This window comes from Trachemys scripta, chromosome 3 (genome assembly GCF_013100865.1).
Source record: "Trachemys scripta elegans isolate TJP31775 chromosome 3, CAS_Tse_1.0, whole genome shotgun sequence".
Classification (NCBI taxonomy): domain Eukaryota; kingdom Metazoa; phylum Chordata; order Testudines; family Emydidae; genus Trachemys; species Trachemys scripta.
In genome coordinates this window covers 145,782,295-145,806,905 of record NC_048300.1, presented here as the reverse complement: position 1 = coordinate 145,806,905, position 24,611 = coordinate 145,782,295, and the positions used below count along the sequence as shown (strand labels likewise).

At 37.6% G+C, this 24,611-nt stretch overlaps 1 protein-coding gene across 5 annotated transcripts in view; it reads left to right on the top strand.

The window, feature by feature from the left end:
* Positions 1 to 24,611, top strand: part of SENP6 (SUMO specific peptidase 6) — a 147,414-nt gene that overhangs the window by 7,455 nt on the left and 115,348 nt on the right. For all 5 annotated transcript variants that reach the window (XM_034766185.1, XM_034766186.1, XM_034766183.1 and 2 more), the window contains exons 2-3: positions 12,905 to 12,998; positions 23,599 to 23,662. In XM_034766185.1, coding sequence (XP_034622076.1) covers positions 12,905 to 12,998; positions 23,599 to 23,662 — 158 coding nt within the window. The remainder of the gene's footprint in view (positions 1 to 12,904; positions 12,999 to 23,598; positions 23,663 to 24,611) is intronic.

Here is a 24,611-nt window from a genome sequence, read left to right as displayed (position 1 = left end):
TCTCACTTTCAGGTGACATTGTAAACAAGAGCAGGCAGCATTATCTCCTGCAAATGTAAACAAACTTGTTTGAGCGATTGGCTGAACAAGAAGTAGAAGTGAGTGAACTTGTAAGCTCTAAAATTTTACATTGTTTTAATTTTGAATGCAGTTTTTTTGTACATAATTCTACATTTGTAAGTTCTACTTTCATGATAGAAATTGTACTACAGTACTTGTATTAGGTGAATTGAAAAATAATTCTTCTTTTTTACAGTGCAAATACTTGTAATCAAAAATAAATATAAAGCGAGCACTGTATACTTTGTATTCTGTGTTGTAATTAAAATCAATATATTTGAAAATGTAGAAAACATCCAAAATATTTAAATAAATGGTATTATATTGTTTAACAGCGTGATTAATAGTGATTAGTTTGGTTTTAATCACTTGACATCCCTAGTTTGTGGGAGCCTGTCCACAACCCCTTTGTACTGCATTGTGTTCCATGTGGGATTTCTGAACCGAAAGGTCTTTTTTGTAAAGAGGGCCAATGGATTGTAAGGAAACGGATCCTGATTGTCTGAAACCACAACACACTATGTATCCCCTATGTATGGACGGGTGGAGGGGGCCACAGAAGACATTGCCAGAGTTTCTTTTTAGGAAGGTCTGGAAGGTGTTGAAAATTGAGTCTTAACTACGGAGTGGCTACTCCTGCTCCACAATAGTAGAATATGCTGTCCTATGGATGCAGGAGTGGCAATCTCATGATTTGGGGGGGGGCTTGACTTAAGATTTTTGAATGCGTGGTGTTGGCAATTACACACTAGGCTTTCTAGAGGGAGGGATGATTCTGAAATCCAATTGTTTCTAGGTAGTAACCCCCCTTTTCTCCTTATTTAACTGTATTTCAGTGAAGTTCTTACACCTGTTAGTATGATGTGCCAAATATTTAACAAACTAGTGCATAGGCTGATGACAAGGATGAAACAACATGAACATTTGCAAGTGCTCTGAATACAAAGACATCAGATAGCATTGTAGTCAGCCAGTTGAAATATTCTGAATATATTGTTTCCTCTTGTTTCATGTGTAAGTATGGAACACACCATAGATCGCTAGAAAGAGGCGTTATAGCTGTCAACAAGGTTGGCTCTTGCTACGTATGTGACCTCTTTCTGGAGCTTTGTACTGATCAGTGTCTATACACTCTCACAATATCTGCTGTTCAAAGTTTTAGCTGTTATACCGGAAGTCAACAGATGATCATGCTTTTTTGTGGTGGGTCCTAAAATGTGAAATTAATTATCTGACACTGAAATTAATTACCTGACGTCTTGTTTTTTCTCTTCAAAGCTTTTTCTAAAAAAAGCAACAGTTTAATAATGATGGTTCTTAGCCCCATGTTTATCATCTTTCCTTTTTAAAAATTGAACTTTTTTCATTTGTATGTGTTTATTTTGTGTATGAAAATTTCTTCATTACATTTGTTTTATACAATGCCCAAACCCCTTTACTTGCCCTGCAGAAACGGTTTGACTGCTTTTCTGAATCCAGCACTATCTAAATAAAATAATTATTTTTATACCATAGTTGTTTGTGATAAATCAGCACTGTGTTTTATAATTTTTAAAAGCAATATATTTTTGTTGAATCTGAATAAGGGAAAATGTAAACCAAACCCCCTCACATTATTTTTGATTAGTTCTGACAACGTGATGTGTAAGTTAATGTAAAGAAAAACTGAAGTAACTTTTAAATATAGTATATTCTAAACTTGTCTATTATGGACCAGTCCATTCCAATAGCAGGGACCGCCATTCTTAAATGTATAAATGACAAATACATCTTACTCCTTGAAGAAATACTGGGACAGTGATATCATAAATAAATCTAATAAGAAATCTACGTGATTTACATTGGTCCTTGGTGTAACTACTGAGCCTCAACCCTAGTCTTTGACAATTGCTTGTAAGACTCTATCTATTAGTGTGTGCAGTACATAACTAGAACATTGGTTCTATCTACACTGGATTGATAAACTGTATATTGCTGTGATTCTATGTGAATTAATAAATTGTTGATTGGTTAAGAATAATCAAATGTCCAAATTTAAAAAGAATATTGTTTAAGTTAAAAGTTGACCTGAAAGGAATTTAGTGTTAAATTAGTAAACTAATGCTCCATGGACTCAATAACAGGGGTTATCTTATTCGATTCCATTCCAATATTGGCTATAACACTTATCCAATTGGCAAATCTAATTTGTTAGATTTCAGCTTTAAAATCTGTCACCTCAGCAAATTTGTAAAATTGACTACCTTTTCACAACATTTGGTTATTCTACATGGGCCACTGAAACTTTTACGGGTTCAGGACCTTATTGAAAGAGCCACATCTTGATTCTACTTCAGATTTTTTGTTGTTGATACTGCTCAGAAGAGGTGATGGTTGTTTTGACTTGCTTAGACTGTACTGGGCCAGACAGAACATTAATACCTACAGATATCAAAGCTAAATATAGGCCTTAAAACTTTTGGGATAAAGAACTTAAGACAAAGTGATTTAGGAGGGAATTGCTAGAAACTCCAACCACTGGAAAAAAGGGGGGGAAGGGAGGAGGAATTTAAACCATTCATTCAAACTTTTTTTTTTTTTTCTCTAAAGCAAACTGCATCTAAGGGTATGTCTACACTGCAATTAAAAACCTACAGCTGGCCCTTGCCAGCTGTCTCGGGCTCACAGAAAATTGCCATGTTTATGGTTGGGCAAGGAGTGAGAGTCCCAGAGCTCATGCTGCAGCTCGAGCCTGAATGTCTAACGTTAAACCACAATTAAACAGCCCTTAGCCCAAGTCAGCTGGCACGGGCCAGCTGTGGGGTTTTTAAATGCAGTGTAGACGTACCCTTGGTGACTGCAGCTGAGCTAATAAGAGCCATTAATACTTCTAGGATACTGTAAAGGCTGACTTCAGTCATTTAGACTGAGATTTTAAAACCTTTCTCTCCACACCTTGCATATCACACAGATCCTTGAGAGTGATGGTTACTATTTTAGAATTAATTTGATCTGTTTTATGTGATTTTTGTTTTGTTTTGTTCATTTCGATTTCTCTTTTGACTAGTTTCTGCCTTATAGTCAGATCAAGGAATTTACTGAATTGTCTACATATGAAGCTGCCTGAATAGGAGCAGGAAGGCCTTTAGTGATCTCTTTTGCTGTTTTAATTTTATCTGGAAGTATTTTGTGTGATAAACCAATTATTTGTTATGGTTTGTGTGTCCTGTGGGTAAACAGGACAAACTTACTTGCCAGTGACAAGTCAGAAGACAGCATGTGAGAGATTCTTGTTTTCATCCCTCTTTTATAGTAGGGTATAGAAAGTAACAGCTCACTATATCTCTTCTCTCTCCCCCTCCCGCCCCCCCTTATGGTAAGATACAGTGTTCTACATTTTTGTTGATATCCCAGCACCTGGATTCAATTTAACAGCAAACTAGTGAGGTTTTGGTAAATGTTCTCTGCAATAGATTGCAATAATATAAATTTCTCTGCCATGGAAGGAGGTGTATTTACCTTGCTACACCAATGCCTATGGCATAAATGATTTTTGTATTGTTCAGTCTGCCTACATGGCATTGGTGGGAAGTGCCAGATAGCAGGATCCACTCTCTCGGAGCTAGAGCCTAATACAAAACAGAATATAGAATGGTTAGTGGTTACTTGATTACTATAGAAAGAGTGTGTGAGAATAAGTAACTTTTTTAGAAGATTTTTGGAGCATGGCTATTGTAAGTTAAAAGAAAATTTAGTGTATTGATTAAACCAATTGTTGGTTGAAGCAATTTTTGTTCTAGATGAGATGTCAAAAATGGTACTCTGGTGACTGTCCCAATGATACATAAGAATATTTTATTGTTAAATTGAATTAACTATACTATGACTGTTGGAGTCTTATAATTAAATTGCATTGCAGTAACTAGTGACATGCCAATACTGGGTGGGGGAAGTGGGGAATGAAATACAACTTTTGAACGCTGTACCAAGAATATTGTGGGCTGGGGATGATGTCTAATGACATAATGTTATTTGCCTGGAAAAGATGTTTCAAGATATTTCTGTTGTTAATATGGTAGTTCTAAATGCTATGTCTGTCTGTCTTATCCAGTTTAGGGTTAATTTTAGCAAAACATAAATATCCTGCTCTAAGGCAGGGTCAGGCAGAAAAGATATGCAAGAGCAGCAGCAACCATGATGGGGCTCATTGCTGCAACCGCATTTATAATTTCTGTGGCATATTTCTAAATGAAACAACCAACTCGTCATTGAAATTCCAGAAGTGGCAAGCACTGTGGGTTTTCTTTCATCACATCTTGGTAACAGATGATGTCCAGGTCTCTCTGGAGGCAGTTGAGGGACAATTTGCTATTAGGAATAGATTTCCAAGCCCTTACTATCCAAACTGTTATGACTGTATGGCAGTGGTTCTCAACCTGCAGGTTGCTTGTGGCCCAGCTTTGTGTTTAAAAAAAAAATTCAAAGATTGCCAGGCCAATTGGCTCACTCCTGGGTCCCAGCAAGGATGGAGTCAGGGGCGCCTGAATGGGAGATGGCACCATGGAACCCTCCTGGTGCGTGCCCTTTCAGCAGGGAAGGCAAAGTAGCCCCTTATGGTGGACGAGGAGCTGAGCTGGTAGTCAGCGAGCAGCCTGCTGCTTTCTCTCTCCCCGGGCTGCACGGATACACTGAGAGTGCTGCTGGCAGGGGGAAGGCTGGCTCCTCGCTTCTGGGCATCTGTGCCAGAGGTGTCCGGAGAAATGGGTGAGGGGTATGTGTCTCCTCCCCCCGCCACAGCTATGTGTCACCTCTGGGGGGCAGAGGGAAATAAGCATGCTACATGCTGCGGCATGCCCTGGGCTGCCTGCAGCAGACATCGCCTGCCTGCCTGTCCCCTGCTGGCCATGTTTAGATCTGGAGCTCACAGCCAGAGTCATTACAAGGCAACTTGCATCAACCTAGCTTTGTTCTGTAGACCAGGCCTAATTATTTCTCATACTGCCAAGTCAGTGGTGTAGCTTGTACAAGGGCTTTCATTTAGATACGAAATATTTGCAAATACACATTTCAGAAGAAGCTTATGTCATCTTAAGAATTGGAGAACCAAGAAAGGTTGAAAACATTTCCAACTATGCATGGTTTTCTTTCCTGCATCAAAATTTTATAATTCCTCTAAAAAGAACGTCAACTAGGATATTTCTAGAATTCATTTGTGATATTTTGTTTAATATTTTCTTTTTGTTTATTAATCATGGTTTATTTTATTACGATTAGTTTGCTTAGTTTTGATTTTGGTATCCCTGAAGTTAAGTAAAAATACCCCTGTGACTAACCACTGAGAGCCACACACCTTAGTTGGCAGTAAGAGAAGCAATTAGTAAGAGTTGGCCTACTATTTCTTGCTTCTCTACACAATACATATTTTTTTTAGTAATTTTTAAAATAAAATTATTTTGCATCCTGTTTAAAACTACCACTTTTAACTCCACACTGTCCTGTAGTAGGATCCTCTTTCCCTGATTGCTTGGTTGTCTTAGCTTTTCTAAATGTCATCAACCAGACGCATTTGCAATAACGTAGGAGGATAAATTTGGTGTGTGGTGCAGACAGGGCCATTTGGGCCCCTGTATTTTCCCTGATTTCAGAGTAGCAGCTGTGTTAGTCTGTATCCGCAAAAAGAACAGGAGTACTTGTGGCACGTTAGAGATTAACAGATTTATTACAGCATAAGCTTTCGTGGGCTACAGCATGCGAAGAATTGGGCTGTAGCCCACGAAAGCTTATGCTCTAATACATTTGTTAGTTTCTAAGGTGCCACAAGTACTCCTGTTCTTTTTGTGTATTTTCCCTGTTTGACTACTTTCTCTGCTCTTCTGAATCTACCATGCGTTAATCTTCAGGATATGCTAAAAAGCACATCTCTAAGGACTCGGGAGAACAAGGAAGGGAAAGGAGGATTGGGGTTGGTGTATAATGTGGCTGGAGTTGGTGGCTGGTTGGAACGAGTTACTTGCCCTTTTTGTTTGTTTGAGAAAACTGCTGCCTTTTGCTTCTTTAAAAGTTGTTTTGAACTTTTCCAGGGACATTAAAGTTTTTTTTTAAAGAAAATCTAAATTATAAATACTAGCAAATTAAAACACTCTTAGCAGCTGTTTTGTCTTATCATGGGTTAGGCACAAGTAGGTCAATGTCTCTGAAGCCTCAGGTCATCAGGTTCATGTGGGGTTTGACACAATACAAAGCCCCCTGTGATTTAGGGGATCAATGTGGTTATGACACTGAGTTCCTGTGAGCTTCCTGCCCTAATATTGGTCTACCTTATTCCAGTTTTTACCCAAATAAGGTAGTACTGTGGACTTCCCCATAATCCTGAATAGGAATTTTGGGTGGAGAGAAGCTTATTAAGGTTATCATCCTACCAATGTTTTCTCCGTGCTTGTGTGTTCAAGCTGATGAAGCACTTCTCTGTATGTTATATGTTAAAAGTTTCTTGAACTTAAAGCTGACTAAAAGCACTTGGAAGCTCCATGTTTCTAGTTTCTTTTGCCAATATTTTGCTGGGTGATGCAATAACCAAGAGGAAGTTTTCTAAATTGGTTGCATTTCTCATTGCTTTGACCCTGTTAGCCAGAAATTAGGACTCTCTGAGGGTATGTCTTCACTAAAGCGCTTACTCACGTTTTCCCCCCAAACACTTCTCTTAACTGGGGCTCTTAACTCAGGATGGGCTGTCCTGTCCTGAGGTATAAGCTAAAACCCAAGAGAGGCTTTAATTTGGGCTGCTAACCCACCTACTTTGCAGTGGTGATTTAGACTGTCATTCAAATGCTGACAATCCTCCAGTGTTCTCCCACAGTTCACTGGGGAAAAAAATCCATAGAGAGCCTCGGCATACTGCAGCACAAAGAACCATGGAATATGTACCCAGAAGTCCTACCAACACATGGGTGAGTGAAGCACCAGTGAGGACACAGTAACTTGGGTATGGTTTTGCAGTATGTCTGGGCTAACATGGGTGTTCAGATTTAGGTGCTGATCACCTGGGTTCATTCTGCAGTGAAGATACCTCCTCTGTGATGTTTCCATAACACAAATCTGTAAAGCAGCAAAGTTGTCTCTCCATATAGGATCTAGTCAGCAGTGCTCTGTAAATATTTTCTCTTCACCCTCCTCCCCTTCCACTCCTCAAAGTTTTTCTTTTGGAATATGCTTTATTTTCCAGCCAGCAACATATCTACATGCTTTCCCCCCCTCCTGACTTCTTCTGCACACTTAACAGTAGACAACGTGAAGAGGTATATTGCTTCTCTTTTAATTAATAGAATTTAATCCTCCTGGTTGTGTTCCTGCCTATATCACTGACTTTCTTGAGGAAGCTACTTTACTGCTATGTATCTTGAGTTTCCTTGTGTTAAAGAAGGGATAACACCTTCCCATAAGCACTTTGCAAAGCTTGCATGAAAGTTGCTTATGTGTGGTTTTATATATATATATATATATATATATTTGTGGTTCTCTGTTTAGTTCAACATGACATTCCAAGCTATTATATCCAACTCTGGGAAACTCTGGTGCACTTCCAGTTGCTGCTTTTGCAGGTACTTAGGCTAGGTTCTTCAATCCTATTTTGTACCTAAATGCCTTTCTGCAGTTTCTAAAAATAGATGTGCAGTTTGATTATTACTGTTAACTTGTGTGTAATGGCACAAACTTGGCTCTTTTGATGACGGCTGTGATGGATCCTGCAGTTCATGAGTGGGTCTGCAATCAGCAGTCTGCAATTCAGATGCAAAAATTCACTGTACATCTCCTCCTATTACAAAGGCAGCATTTGCTTAGTGTCTAAAACTTTTACGTTTCCTGTGGTTCTCATAATTTCAGACCAGATATGATTAACATCACCTGCTGATTATTGCTCCCAAAATCTATACTAAAGTTGGTGGTCACATAGCATCTTGTTTAAAATGACTTCTTAACTGCTTCTCTCTACATCATTTTCACACACTTCCATTTTAAGAATAAATTGTAAGAGAAGAAGAGGAAAATCCACAGGTTCTCCTATGAAACCCATAAACTTTCTGCTTGGACTACTTAAGCATACCAGTCAAATGATGATGGTTTTATAGGAGCAGGGAATTGCATAGCGCCAGATCACTAGACATGCAAATGTAACTTTTTTTTTTCTGTCTGGTCTTGGATCCTGATTTTATAAAAATATTTGTTTTTGAAGAATAATTATGCAAAAGAATTTCAGCCAGTGGGTGGCTTTCAAACTGTCCACTTATTTACTATTCATAGTGTGCGGTTGACACATAAGCAACATAATGTTGTCCCTTTTTGACCCATATGGCTAGTCAAAGTTTAGGTACTGTAAGTTGTTCTAGTTGGGGGTAGAAATTGATTCAGTCTGTTTTCTTTGATGCAATCATGTTTATTTACAAGCAACATACAAAGTTCTGCTTCTCTGAACGCAGGGAGGAAACAAAGGCAAAAGGAAGCGTTTTTGTTTTTCTGTTTTGTTTTTTACAGGCCAAACTTTTTTTTTTTTTTTTTTTTTCTCTCTTCCTGTCGCCGGCACCCTTACCTAAAACCTCTTTTTAGGCTTCTCTCAGTTTCACACTGTGCTTGGACTTCTGCTTGGATTTTTTCAGGTAGTCTGTGGTGCACTCTAGTTGTGTGTTCCAGACACAGACTCCTTATCCAAAACAATACTCAGCAAAAACCCCTCTGCCTACACACTCCAAACTCCTGGGTGGAGTCGCATAACCCTTTAGTTTTAGTCAGAGGCTTGTGATGATTTATTTTTTACACAAGTTAATTGAAGGGTGTATTCACACAAATAAATGTAAATGAGATTTTAATTCACCCATAACGAGATTTCACCCAGCTCCTAACAATATTATTATTTCTATTCTCTGACTTAGAAGACTGACATCTTATAAAACAGGAGACTAAGGGAAAATGTACTTTGAATGCATGTATTTGGATGAGTAATTTCTAATATTTATCAGTATTTTTAAAAATCACCTGGTGGCCATCCATATACTTATTTGTGGGATATTATCCACTATTAACAGCATGCCTGATTTGTTTTGTTCCTGAAAATATTAACGAGTCACTTTGGATTGGGGTCCGCAGTAAAATATTAGTTAAGTAAAGCTACCTTAAATGTGCTGGTTAAATAAAGTCTGTCAAAACATATTTTGCATTTAAAGCTAACTGGTTTAGTAAACAAAGGAAGTAACAACTGTAGTTAGTGAATTTACTCATTTAATTATTTACTTTTGGTCACTATGGTCTGGGTTTTTAAATGTAGTGGGATTTTAAAGTACCAAACTCCCATTGAAAACAGTAGTTAGGCAGGTTGGATAATCCTACCAGTCACTGTTGTGATGCTTCCCAGGGGTACCCAGAGTTTTGAGGCACCCTACTATTACCTGCCCTTAGCATGCGGAAGTCTTGTCTGTGCCTCCTGTGGGACAGTCCCCGAACATTACTGGCCATGGCCACCGCAAGCACTCCTCCTAGGCCTCTCAGTCATTCTACAGGTTAGCGACTGGCACACTCCAAACCCTCAAGCCCTCTGAGCATCTCCTTGGAGTATTGAGCCCCTGGTCCACTGGAAACTTGTGGGATTTGCAGATTCGCTGCTTCCGAAGAAACAATTCACCCCAGCTTACTTCTTCCACATCAGATAACTACTCCACTTAAACATATCTAAGTGCTGTGTGTTATTGTGAAATAAAATATAAGTTTATTTAACAAAGCATAGAGACTGTAGTAGTAGCAAGTAGAAAATATTGGAAACAAATGTTTACATAAACTCATAAAATGCACGCTTGAGCCTACATTTAATTAACAAGATGCTCTCATGTAAAGTATTGTTCGCTCAAAATCCTTGCATCACTTTCTAGGTAGTAAATTAGTGAACTAAACTATGTTGAGTATCAGATAAGATCATGGGAAGGTTGCATTCCCTCTACCCAAAACATTAAAATTGGAGCAATAAGAAATTAAAGGGAAAGACTTATTCTTTTCCACCTTCATGTTGTCTACAACATTGAAGTTGATAAACTTCAGTGCTCCATTGGGCTTTCACTTCCATCTCCAACAAGTACCCAAAAGGAATCCATTCCCCAACTGATAACTCCAGTGTTAAGACAGAATAACCTACCAAATGCATGAAATATGTGACAATCAGATGCATTGATCTTTGGATATAATTGATATAAAAACATAGGAGGTTACTGTGAAAGTTTTGTTTTAGATACCCAATACTTCAAATTTTCACTCTATCTAGAGATGGAAGTTGAAAGTCTTAATGGAGCATTGGAGAATATGTTATCAACAGTTGCTGTAGGCAATCTGAAGGTAGATAAGAATGCTCTAGTCTTTCCCTTAATTCTCGCCTCTTCCCCCCGGTAAAAATGATTTTCCATCCACTCCATGTCAGTCTTCACAGTGGGGAATTCCCTGATTGCATGGCAACTGGGGGCAGAGCAGATCCTTGATTTCAGCTTGGGTTTAAGACTGCTCCTCAGGAAGAACTCTCCAAAATGCTGTCTCCAAGTGGCACACATGACAGACTTCATGTCTCCCTTGGTAGCAGAATTTTCCCAGGATTTTTAACTGAAGGTCTGTTTCTTCATTGGCTTTAAGGTTTTTCTCAAAATTGCTAAACTAAAAAGTATTGTGATTTTCTGAAGAGGGTTTGAAGGACAGCACCTCCCCACCCTCCCTCAGAAATGACAGGCTGCAGGAACTTGTCTCCCCTCTAGCCTGTGGACAAGGTCCATGCCAAGAGTTGAGCAGACTGCTGTGAAACCTAGCTCCCAACTGATGTGTGGACAAGGTGCAAGCTGCATGGAATCTCCCTTCACTGAGACCAGTCTAGAATCAGTGGCATGGAATTGAAGAGAAGTTGTTTTCTTTTCCTCCAGCCCTCATGACTCCCCCGTAGACTTGGGAATCCCTATTTTCATGGCTTGCAAAGCAAGCCGGAATCTCAGGGGAAGGCAAGGTCCCCCCGCCTCCCTCACCGGTACAACCTGGAGGAAGAAATCCGTGCTAATAGCCAGCAGATGGGTAAGGTCTTTGATGGGATGGTGAGAAGGCTTCAGAGGATCTGCCCTTCCTACAGGCTGTTTTTCCTCTGTTCCTGCAAACTTTGATACCAAGCATCATCTCCAGTGGTTCTGGCTTACTCCTTGTTCTATGTGGTCAGTCTTTGCTTAGCACAGATAAAGTAAAAGGGATTGAATTGATTCAGATCCCTTTTCTTGAGAGACATATATTTCTTTTCTCCTTCTAGTCTCCATGGGTCCCATAGGCCATCATAAAGTGGCTATGATTTTTTCCTTAGGGAGACATGCAGAATACATGTCTGTAGACTGTCCTTTTAATCTCCCTGGTAATGCTCTTTCCACCTCACAGGGCCACCCCATTCTTTCATGTTGGTGAATGATATTGCTCACAATCAGCTCTTAAAAGGCAGCATAAAATCTTAAAACTCATGAGAGAGTCTCCCCTCTAGATTTTCGAAAGTGAATAAGTATCTAAAGCTGGGGCTTTGATGGAGATAACTTACTCTGATCTAAGGTTCCCAGAGTAAGAGACTACAGCCAGTAATGTCCAGGCTGAGGCTGCTGTACCCAAGTTTAGTCTGAGCGATTATTTTATCCTCCTGCCTGTGTTTGGCAGGAGTTCTCCCTCAGTTGGTGGCCCCGGTGTGCGCTGCTGCCATCCCGGAGCCGCTTGAAGTAAGTGGTGCCGGGCCGGAGCCCAAACCCCTCCTGGAGCCCACCCCCCAACTCCCTGCCCTAACCCCCTGCCTGCACCTTGCACCCCTCCTGTACCCCAACCCCCTGCCCTGAGCCCCTTCCTGCACACCACTCCCCCTCCAACACCCCGCACTCCCTCCCACACCCCAACCCCCTGCTCTGGCCCTACATACAATTTCTCCAGCCAGATGTGGCCCTCGGCCCAAAAAGTTTGCCCACCCCGTCCTAAACCCTACATGTGGAAAATGATTTGGTTGGTCAGTGGAATATTTCAGTGAAAAATGTCCAGAGGTGACGACTCTTCTGAAACATTGAAATTGTGCTCCCTTAGAATGAGAGGATCTAAAAATTTAGGTTCATTTCAGAATGCAATAGGTTTCTACCTACATTGTAGAAAACTTGGTTTTGCAGTACACACTTAAATTATATCCTTGTTTCTAGTTCCTCGGGAGAGTTAGTTCTCATTAGTGGTTATCATCAGCTACTAGGCCTACGATTGTATACAGTTTGACCATTTGCATCTAGAAGGTTTTACTTATTAGATTATTTAAATAAAGCAATGGTTGTTTGAAAAGTTTAACTGGAAAAATAAATGGCGTGTATTTGTGCCTGGTTGAGGTATAGACTGACAAAGAATAAAAATGCAGAAAGACTGACCTACGCTTGGTATACAATGTGTATACAAGGAGTAAACTTTAAAAGTGTGAATGTTGTCAACCAAATGGCTGATTAGACTAGTTAACGGTATGCAGTTGTCTTTTTCCGCTTCAGTTAGCGTCTTTTAATAATAATGTGTGGTGTCAAAAGTGTGCAGCTACTCACAGAAACACAATGCTTTTTCACTTTGAATCTCATGTTCCAGTGTTAGTTTAATCAACATGCTGAAAGACTTTAGTATATAGTTGTGCACATTCTAAAAATAAGCTTGTGCTGCAATCACTAACCTTATTTTGTCAAATGATACTTGAATGATTATATTAACTAAATATCCGGGATATAGTACCATGTTATTTTACCCTTCTAGTTTGAATTGATTAGTGACCTGGCTTGAAATCAAGACTTATTTTAACTTGTTTTCATTTCAGCTTTGAATAGATCACAATCCAAGAGAGATGGAGGTTATAAAAATAATTGGAGCTTTGATCACGCAGAAGAAAGTGAAGGAGATGCAGAGAAAGAGTAAGGATATTTTTATCTAGGTTATTGAACATAAAAGCGCTTAATTATAGAAACCTAATTTTTTATAAATTATTAATAAATTGTAGTATATATTCGTGTTTGTAGAAAATTAGATCCTTAACTTTCTCTTCAATTTAATACTAATTTAAGAAAAATCTATTTTGGAAGAACCTGTCATTCTTAATTATTCCTAGACAAAAAAATACATTCAAATAGAGTTAAGATATCAGTAATTTAGGTAAAATAATTGGCAGAGATGTTGTAATTATCCCCAAAACAAACAATACGAATTCAGGAAATTCAGAATTGACGGTTAAATTTAAATGAAAGGTAAGGTAAAGACACACACAGTTAGGATACCCAAACAATCCTAGCTCTGCCCTATAGTGCCTTTCTGCAATAACCATATAATTATGATTAAAGCACTTTAGTGTTTGTAGTCTCAGGTTAGATTAAACTGGCTTTAAAAAACAAAACTAGATTCTCCCCTCAACTCCATGTTGTTAAACACGGGAGAGGTTGTCTTTGTTCCCTAACTGTGCACTTTCATACCTGTTTGGTTTGTAATACTTGATGGTTTTTTTTTTAATAATTATCTCATCTTTCCCACATATTTTACTCTAAATTACTGATATGTTTTCTCAAACTTAATGTAGCTTTTTGTCTGGGAAATTTCTTGGTTTCCAAAAATGATTACAAGGTTCATACATGAACGGTAAATGAGAAATCAGAGAATGATCTCATCATATTTCTAATTATTTGAAGATGTATAGTATGACTTTTAAATTGCGGTTTAGTATATCTGGTGGATAGCGTAGCTTTTTAAAAAGAAATATTTAGGACTAGTGGTCCTTTGGATTTTAAAATGAAAGTTAATGTATAAGATGAAGAATAAAATCTTCTGCTTTAGAGAAACTCATGAAGAATCTCCCTCTTTCAAACTGGGCACTCTTCCTATTGCTCCCAAAGGGAGTGAAGCCAACCTGCACTCTGCAAGGTGATAATCCTCTATGCTGTATGGGGAGAGGAACACTCTGAGGAGTAGGTGAAAGGTTGCCTTTCCAAAAATGCCTCCATTCTCAGTCCCATTAAGGCCAAAAGGAGATGACAATCATTTTGGAGGAGGGAAATTTTCATGGAACCTTTTGAAGGAGATTGTGTCAGTCTTGCTGAAGAATAATAAGCTTTCATTTTTGAATTAAACAGCAAAATCTGATCTTCAATAAATATGATAAATCATCCTTTTTTCTCCCCAAATGTACCCACTATACAAAACTTCAGAGAGTTTTAACTGTGTGGATAAATGGTCTGGTTTTGTTTTTAAGATCATTCAGTGGGGTCTAAAAGGTCAACAGTAGCTTGCTAAATTTCTTAAAGGACTCCCTCTCTGAATTTCAGAGAATTTAGGAGCAAATCTGTTAGTTTTTAGTTAATTTTTTAAAATGCTGTAATTTTGACGATGCTATTCTATTTTTATGCCTAGCAAAAGAGGTTGAATTCTTGTTTTAAGTGCCAAATTTAACTAGAGAGGGGAGATATTTTCAAATCTCATTTGAAAATAGATGTAGAGTCTCTTGGATTGAAAGACCCAAGAATATCAATAGTGGCAGAATTCTGTGGAAGGACAAAATCAGGCAGAAGAAGCTATGAGGGAAGCAAATACAAGAAAACAATCTCCTCCTTCCCCCACGGTATGCATGCTTAACACACATAGTATTTCTAGTAACTTAATATACTATGTACATTGAATGGCAAGCATTGAGATCCCCTCGTTGAAATGGAGGTTTGTCAGTAATTTAGAAGAGCCTTCATTAAAGAGTCTCACTTAGGTTTCACAAAAATAATACATTCTTAATTAATTTCCTTACTGTCCTATTTAAAACTTTGTTTTTTAAATTGCCAGTTTTAATAGTTTAATTTATTTTATTTTATTTTAGTGTGAAGTATTGTTTGGTTGGATTTTTTTTTTTTTTATGCTGGCTGTTTAGTTTTGCTTTTTACTCCTCTTGGAAAATGAAGATGATACACCAGGAGATGATTTTTTTTCTTCCAATAATTTCCTACTAGCCTTTGGCTGCTTCAAAAGATGACTTCTCAACATAGAATGAGACTTGTATTTAGTGGTAGTCCCGGTAAAATCTCTGAAGAGTCATTGGGTAGCACATGCTTTCATAGTGAATCTGTTCTCTAATTTAAACCAGTATTTCTGAATGGTTGTACATTCCCATAAAATAGGTCCAACAGATAGCAGTGTAAGTATTGTCTTATATTTTCATATACTACAGGACTCAGCTTTTATTTGGATCAGTGATGATCTAACATGTTTGCAGATTTTTGTTTATGAATTTTTCACAGGTTTGATACCACTGATTCATAACCACCTAGTTTTCTTCTCTTTTGTATAACATATAGAAGCTATTGAGTATTGTAACTGTATTTTTCCTATTCCTCTTCCTTTTTTTGCATATAGTCTATTTTTATAAAGATATAGCTGTATACAAGGTTCATTGTGTTCAAAAATTCTTTGATAGAAACCATCTTTCTATTTCTGCTTTTCCCCATAGCTAGGAGTTTGAGTTTTATCTGCATCTTACATATGTAGCTGCTGATGGAAACCTAAGCTACATAGAATATAATTCTTCAAATGTAAATACAAAAGTAGTTGAAGGTTGTTAAGCTTGTTTTTAATTTCTGTATTTATTTTTTGTGAAGAAAAAGAAATAAAAATACTACGAATCTATGACCCACCTACTTCCTACATCCCATATCTTAACCTCCCTGATCTTGAGCTCAGAATAAAATCTAAATGTTAGGGCTGTCAATCGCAAAACAAATTAAAAATCAGTTGTGATTAATTGCTGTTTTAGTCACACTGTAAACAATAGAATACCAATTAAAATTTATTATAAATATTTTTGTGTTTTTCTACATTTTCAAATATATTGATTTCAATTACAACACAGAATATTAAGTGTAAAGTGCTCACTTTATATTTTAATTACAAATATTTGCACTGTAAAAAAGATAAAATAAATGGTATTTTTCAGTTCACATATACAACTCCATTCAGTCATACTTCTTGTTCAGCCAATCGCAAAGACAAACAAGTTTGTTTGTTTACAGAAGATAATGCCTGCTTCTTCTAAAAGTGAGAACAGGCGTTCACATGGCACTGTTGTAACTGGCATTGCAAGGTATTTACATGCCAGATATGCTAAACATTGGTATGCCCTTTCATGCTTCAACTTGTAGGCTTTAAAGTTTTACACTATTTTATTTTTGAGTACAGTTATGTAAAAAATAAAAACCATTATATTTGTAAGTTGCACTTTCATGATAGAGATTGCGCTACAGTACTTGTATAATAAATTTAAATTGGTATTCTATTGTTTAACAGTTTGATTAAAACTGCAATTAATTGCGACTATCTTTTTTAAAAACAACAAGGAGTCTGGTGGCACCTTAAAGACTAACAGATTTATTTGGGCATAAGCTTTTGTGAGTAAAAACCTCACTTCTTCGGATGCATAGAGTGAAAGTTACAGATGCAGGCATTATATACTGACACATGGAGAGCAGGGAGTTACTTCACAAGTGGAGAACCAGTGTTGACAGGGCCAATTCAATCAGGGTGGATGTAGTCCACTCCCAATAATAGATGAGGAGGTGTCAATTCCAGGAGAGGAAAAGCTGCTTCTGTAGTGAGCTAGCCACTCCCAGTCCCTATTCAAGCCCAGATTAATGGTGTTGAATTTGCAAATGAATTTTAGTTCCGCTGTTTCTCTTTGAAGTCTGTTTCTGTCCTACTAAACTTCTCTCTGTGGAAATCATAGCAGATATGGAAAGGGAAGCTAAGTTTACTGTATGTTATCCCAGAATTTTAAAGTTGTACTGATTCAAGGGTGACTATATAGACTTAAGAGTCTGCCTTTTTTCTAAACTACTTCTAGTTGTCCATGTTAAGTCTGTGTTCATCTATCTGTTCCACCTTTTTCTTTAATCCCTACCTCCCTTATTTTTGTCGAAATGGTATTGCGGCTTTCATTTAATGATGTTTATCCCCTTTAACAACTTATTAGTATGTTATGCTTGTCTAATACATTTTTATTTGTTACAAATGTTGACAAAGTTTTGGAGAGAAATCTCTGGAAAATATTCAATTTGACAGTAACTGTCCTTCGTAGCTCTCTAGATTTGCTTTAGTTTTCGAAATAATTTTAAATACAACTTTATTTTTTCCCCCTCAAAGCGATCACTGTATGTCTGATCAGTTTAGTCCTCGGGGAAACCTGTACAACACTTTCAAAAGATGAGCTTGGAAGCTTAGATTCATAACTGTGCTCAACACTAAAAATCATGGTCTTAATAAAGACACTGCATTTATGGCTTGTTACAACTATCTGTAACCCACCAACCCTCCTCCCTCCATTTCTCCCCCCATGGGTACAGGGGTGTTAAGTGCCACGTGACCTTGAGTGGTCCCTTAAATAGTGTTAATTGCTTGAGCTAAATGGTCTGTTCCACCTTGTGTTTAGTTGTGACCCTGAGTACCTTTTCCAGACCAGAGAAGAACTCTGTAGCTTGAAAACTTGTTTCGTCAACAATAGAAGTTGGTCCAATAAAAATATATTACCTCAACCACTGTCTCTCTTTATTAGGGAGCTCAGAGTTAGTTACAGACAGCCCCCTAACCTGACGCAAATACTCACCAGCAACCACACAACAAAAACACTAACCCAGGAACCTATCCTTGCAACAAAGCCCGTTGCCAACTCTGTCCACATATCTATTCAAGGGACAGCATCATAGGACCTAATCACATCAGCCATGTCATCAGCGGCTTGTTCACCTGCACATTTACCAATGTGATATGTGCCAGCAATGCCCCTCTGCCATTTACAGTAACTTCTCACTTAAAGTCATCCCAGTTAACGTTGTTTCATTGTTACGTTGCTGATCAATTAGGAAACATACTCATTTAAAGTTGTGCAATGGTCCCTTCTAATGTCCTTTGTCAGCCGCCTGCTTTGTCCACTGCTTGCAGGAAGAGCAGCCGGTTGCAGCTAGCTGGTGGGGGCTTGTAACCAGGGTGGACCGGCAGCCCCCTATCCGCTCCCTGCTCCCCGAAGTTCCCTGTGCTGTAACTACCCAGTATGCTATCAAGGCAGTTCAGCTGTCTTCCCTCTTCCCCCCTCCCCCCCCCACCATGTGCTGCTCCTGCCCTCTGCCTTGGAGCTGCTCCCAGAGACTCCTGCTTGCTGTGCAGGGGGAAAAGGGAGGGGCTAATATCAGGGTGTCTCCTTCCTCCCACTCCTGCACCCCACTTACCCCTTCTCCATATAGCGGAGGGAGGGGACACGGATGGAGAGAGACAGAGAGAGCTTGGGGCAACAGCTGCTGTCTCAACTTCCTGATCCACTTAAAAAGCCAGTGCACTTAAGAGTGGGTCAGCTTACTTAAAGAGTCAGTGTGCATCTCTCTCTCTCTCTCCCCTCTCTCCCCCTCCCATCCCCCACAATGTGTGTGTCTGTCTCTGTCTCCTATGCTGTCTCCCCTGCCTTGTCTGAGAGGCTACATTAACAACAACATGTTAACCCTTGAGGGCTCAGCTGAGTGCTAGTTCATCATTTAGCAGCAAGGCATTCCCTGGAAAATATCCCTCCCTCTTCACCACCTGAACCAAGCTTCACAATCATCATAGCAGTGAACAGTATTAAATTGTTTGTTTAAAATGTATACTGTATATCTATATAATATATAGGGGTTTTTTTTGGTCTGGTGAAAAAAATTTCCCTGGAACCTAACCCCCTCTATTTATATTAATTCTTATGGGGAAATTGGATTCGCTTAACATCGTTTCACTTAGTCGCATTTTTCAGGAACATAACTACAACGTTAAGCGTGGAGTTACTGTACATTGGCCAAATCAGACAGTCTCAACGCAAAAAAAAAAAAATGGACACAAATCAGACGTCAAGAATTATAACATTCAAAAACCAGTCGGAGAACACTTCAACCTCCCTGGACACTCAATTACAGACCTAAAAGTTGCAGTTCTTTAACAAAAAAAACTTCAAAAACAGATTCCAACGAGAAACTGCAGAATTGGAATTAATTTGCAAATTGGACACCATTAAATGAGGCTTGAATAAAGACTGGGAGTGGATGGGTTATTACACAGACTAAAAACTGTTTCCCCATACTAATTTTCCCCCTACTGTTACTCTCATCTTTTTGTCAACTGTTTGAAATGGGCCATCCTGATTATAACTACAAAAGTTTTTTTTCTCCTGCTAATAGCCCACCTTAATTGATTAGTCTCACCCATTTTTTTCATGCTCTCTCCCTCCCTCTGTGTGTGTGTGTGTGTGTGTGTGTGTAGATATATATCTATATCTATCTTCCTACTGTATTTTCCCACTGCATGCATCTGATGAAGTGGGTTTTAGCCCACGAAAGCTTATGCCCAAATAAATTTTAGTCTCTAAGGTGCCACGAGTATGCCTTGTTCTTTTTGTCATATAGCATATTTTTGATATAGGTCAGAAATAAATAAGACACATTTGCATTTTGTTCTCCAGTACTTTTTTTTTTTCTAGATGCACATATATATATAGGTGATTTCATTGCTCTGGAAAAGTGGTGATAGTATCTTTGCGTTGTGTCCTTGGTAGAGAGAAAAAGTATTCGAACTGCATCCATTTACATTACACCTCTACCTCGATATAACGCTGTTCTTGGGAGCCAAAAAATCTTACCACGTTATATGTGAAACCGGGTTATATCGAACTTGCTTTGATCCGCCGAAGTGTGCAGTTCCGTCCCCCCGGGGGAATTGCTTTACCGCGTTATATCAGAATTCGTGTTATATCAGGTCGCGTTATATCGGGGTAGAGGTGCATATCAGTTGTTGCGTGGGGATGTAAATGTGATGTTTCTATCCATTGAATAAACTGCAGGTCTGTGCCCAGGGCATTGACTTGGTTTTTAATGCCACCATACCCTGTCAAATGCCTTTTCCTCCACACTAATAAGAGAAGTTGAGAGGGTTCTTCTTGAACAGGGCCCAGTATAACATTCTTAACCTAATAGCCACTATATATAAATCCTACTTAGTTTCCCTTGTAGCTTGGCAATATTTTGATGTTGATGAGACATACCTTGACCATATTCTTTGTGTGTAAGTTTAATAAAGAAATGTTATGAGCATGCACTAAGGTCCTTTCCAGATTTAAAAATAAGTTACTGCAAACTGTTGAAAAGAAGCTGGTATTGATTCCCCTTTTAATACCACATTAAGCACATCTGTGAGAGGCCTACCAGTCTGTCTTTACATGTTTATAATTTATTGGTATGTTTATAATAGCCCAAGGTTCTGCTGATTTTCATACTTCTTATGGTGAAGACTGTTTTCTTTCTGCTCAAATATCTCATTATAAAAAAACTGAAATATGAGAGGGTTGGCTTTTTTCATATAATTTGCAAGTTTTTCTAATATCTGGTTTATTAGTCTCTAAAGATCTTTTATAAGAGGTTTAAAAAGCCCTCTCTGTTAATTTTGGGAGGATAAGTATTTGCTTCCCTGTATTCCAGACTGGATGGATAATGTAGTCAGATGGCATTCCTTTTAGTTTTCTAATCCTAGATTATTCCTTTTATTCACTTCCTCACATATACCTGCTGGTTCTTTGTGTATTATCTGTTAGTAAAATGTTTAGCTTGCCCCATAAATTGGTTGAGAATCTTGTTTAAAGCAGTCACTTTATGACAAGATTCTGGTTTTTTAATCTCCAGAATTTTGTGATGAATTAGTAATGTCACTTTTTTTTCTACCAAAGATCAATTAATTCATAGAGCTATCATCATTTCACTTGAATTCTAGAGAAGGCATCTTTATATGCTGTTTATTAACATATTTGAAATTTCTTGTGAAATGATTCTTCTCTGGATCTTTTAATAGGCAATAATAACAACCTCTTAGTTTTCTGCAGAATGATTTTCAGCAAGGTTAAATTTCAGTTTGGTTGAAGTGTGATCTGGACACACATTACATATGACTGCTTGCAGCTTTTTGGAGGGTAAATTTAATACTAATCATTAACCCTATCTTTGTGTAAAGTTTTTGGATGATGGTAAAATTGAGCACTCCTTTATTTGAATTATGGCTTTTCTCTAAATCTCATTGTTTATAAACAAATGGAATTTGTATTCAGTCTCTAGAATTTAATACACATATCCTCCTTGCAAGAAGTCTAATATTCTAAACTATTTTGTTTTAAAACAAATTGTGTATTGGTAATGGATACGATTTGAGTTTATTTTAAATTTCTTCCATTTTTAAGTAGCTACTGATTGAGACCTATCAAGAGTATATCCTAGTTTGGTTTAATTAGTAGAAATCTAATTTCTTTTGAAAAGAGAATACCTACTTTGTTTCAAAAATGTTGGTTGAGTCATAAAAGCGCCACAACAACCATATTCCTCTGACGTTCTGTCTCTCTCTCTCCTTTTAAAAAACAAACATTTCCTCTATGCAGATAAAGTGTGATACAGGGTCCCCCCCCCCCTATTTTTATTGACCATCTTTGAATCACATTATATAGGCATCTGGTATTTATGGAGCATGTAAACCTCTGGATACGAATTTTTTTTTAAACATTACATTTTAGTTTATCTAAGGCATATGTACTTTGTATTCTTTTGAACAAACTTAAAACAAATGTGTTCTTTAAGATAATCCAATCGCAATACATTTTTCTGATCCCTGTCATTACTTTTATTCCTCAAAAGTTATGAGCATCAGAAGATGTATTCCTATTCAATTTAATTTATCCTTTTGAGACTTTTTGTTGATTTGGGGCTTTGTTCATTATAGTCCCCCCCCCCCTTATTTTTTTTCCTCGTACTCTTCTGTTGTGTTTATAATACAGTAATATCTAGGGTCCCCATTGTGATAGACACTATGCAGGCAGTAAGACAATTCCTATCCTGAAGAGCTGAAGTCTAAAAAGAAAAGATTAACCAAGAGTGGGAAGGGAAACGAGAGGCAAAATTACTTGACCAGGGTTACACAGCAGGCCAGTGAGAGAGCTAGATATATCATCTGTCTCCTGAATCTCAATCCAGTTGCATGTTCACTGGACTATATTACATTTATTTCTTCTATAGGTTTTGGTCTTCCAACAACCGAGGTCCTGTATGTAGCTACTCTTGCACATTTTTCACGAACTGTACCATCTCTCTTCTTATTGCAGATCTAGGGAAGTGCAACAGAACTTTTTGAGAGAGTGAATTCCTATCCTTGAAAAGCAAATAAAAATGCAGTATGTGAAGGTTTTCAAATCTACAAAGATTCCGTCAAAAATATTGAACCCCTTTCTTCCTTTGTTGTGACTGTATAATTGAAAATAGTTTTTCTTTTTGCCATGGTATCTTTAGAAAAGTTCTGATTCCATAATTGAAGCTAGAATACACTAACATTGATTAGTAACTAGCTTGCTTTCAATATGGAGAAAAAGTTTGCACAATTCATACCCATACCAAACCTAACTATATGCACTGTCTTGCTTCGAGAAATTTATTTGCATAGTTATTGGAGTCCTTTCCTTAGGATTGGATCCTTTATTCTTCATTCTACCTAGGAAGAATTGTAACTTGAAGGGAAACCTTCAGTGGCATATTTTGAAATTCTGCTCTAATCTCCCTAAGGTCTTTTTGTCTAATTACAGAGATGCAGCAGAAAGGTCTTAGAAGATCAGTATCCTATGAACTTCATACCTGTTTTTCCCCAACCCCCATTTCTCTACATTCATACAACTTTTTCATTGTGGTATCACTGGCATATAGGGTACATATTTCTGTACTCTTTTCATCTGGAGAATCCAGACTTAAGAGTTCTCCAGAGCCATATCCTAACTTGTGCCATTGATTTACTATTAAATTGAATATCTCTCAAAGTTAGACTGGTTTGTTTTGGTGGAAGTTTACATCATAAAAATGTAAAGGTATTTAAACTTGCATCCTGAAGTGAAACTTGCATAGTGAGTTTGACAGTAATTTAATCCTACTCTTCTGCCCGTGGACAAATTAATGTTCTGCTTACAGGATAAATTTTAGGACTTTATTGTGCCTTGGTCTCCATTTTATGTGAATTATAACTTCACAAATGCTTGGAGATCCAAAAGTTAGCATAACTTCCCTGTTGTGTAAACATCTCATATACTAAAGCTTTCTGCATAGCATAACCATTTATGTAACCCCATGGGCATTAGATTGGCCCCTTTTAAATATTCAAGTTTTTTTAACAGTACAATATTTTGAATTGCTGGTAACTTTATTTTATTCTCATTTCCTGTTTGTAGTTTTTCTTTGTGCATTCACTTAATGTTAATCTCCAAACAAATCTAACATAATATTGCTTGCTTATTACACTGACCATTGTAATGTTTGTTTTTTTCCGGAGGTCTGTTTTAAAAAAAATAGATTGTGTATTTTTAAACCATCTGTGTAGACAGGCTTTCAGTTACAGTATGGTTTTAAGACTATTTTGCTGCCATTTTGCTGTATTACAGTATACCCATATTTTTCTCTGACTGTTTAGTGAGGCAAAACTGCTCAGCATAGATGAGAGTGATGGGTCCTTCAGTCCCAGTGAAGAAAGGAAGGTAAGTATTTTATATATTCATCCATTAAAACACACATTAAAATTTTAAACAAAGTTGTATAGTAATCCCATTGAATTAAAAACAAAAATTGAAAAACGTGTGTGTGTGTTGCTTTTCTATGATGCACTCGGCAAAAATATCTTGAGTTGCATTCCTGTACTATGTTTGTCATTCTGAATTCCAGGGGGGCTTGCTTGCTGTACTGTACTATCTTTTCTTTCTTCTGAGTTCTGAAACTATAAGCATTGATGATTACTTTTAACTCTAGACAACTACCAGTCTAAGACTACATTAGTCTTTCTGCAAAGGAAAAACAAATTTACTTCCTAGTCTTTCTTGACCACATACGCTGATGTATTTCCTGGTTTTGAATATATATGTGTGTGTGTATATCTGGGGGTGGGAAGCAGTGAAAGGTGCTTGTGTTCTTTTGTGATTTTGATGGCAGGTGCTGAAGTATTTTGTTGGAAAGAAGTTTCATAATACTTGAAAATTTCAGTGTTTTGAGTAGTGGGTATGTGTAGCAAAGAAAGACAGTCTTTCTCTCTACCAAATCACCCGAGAGATGCAACCCAGTGAATCAGACCAAATGAACGATTAAGTAAATGGCTATATAGATAATGAGGAATAGGCTGTATATGGTTATAGCAATACTATTTAACTAGTAATATAGAACAGCCATCCATTACATTTTTTAATTTATTTGTTTATATTAATATAGGCTTGATAAATTTAACAGTAATTGAAAGGGAATAGTCCTCTATTAAGATATTTTCCAAAGTTCAAAAAGCAAAGTGCTATCTGTAATTCCCCCCCTTCTCCCCGCGCAAAAAAGAATAGAAATGCTGATGTTATCTCAGAGACATTATCTTGGCAATGCAGAATAGTTTTATTTCCTAATATTTACATATTTCAGGGTTTAAGGGAACTGCATTTATTATAAAATTTT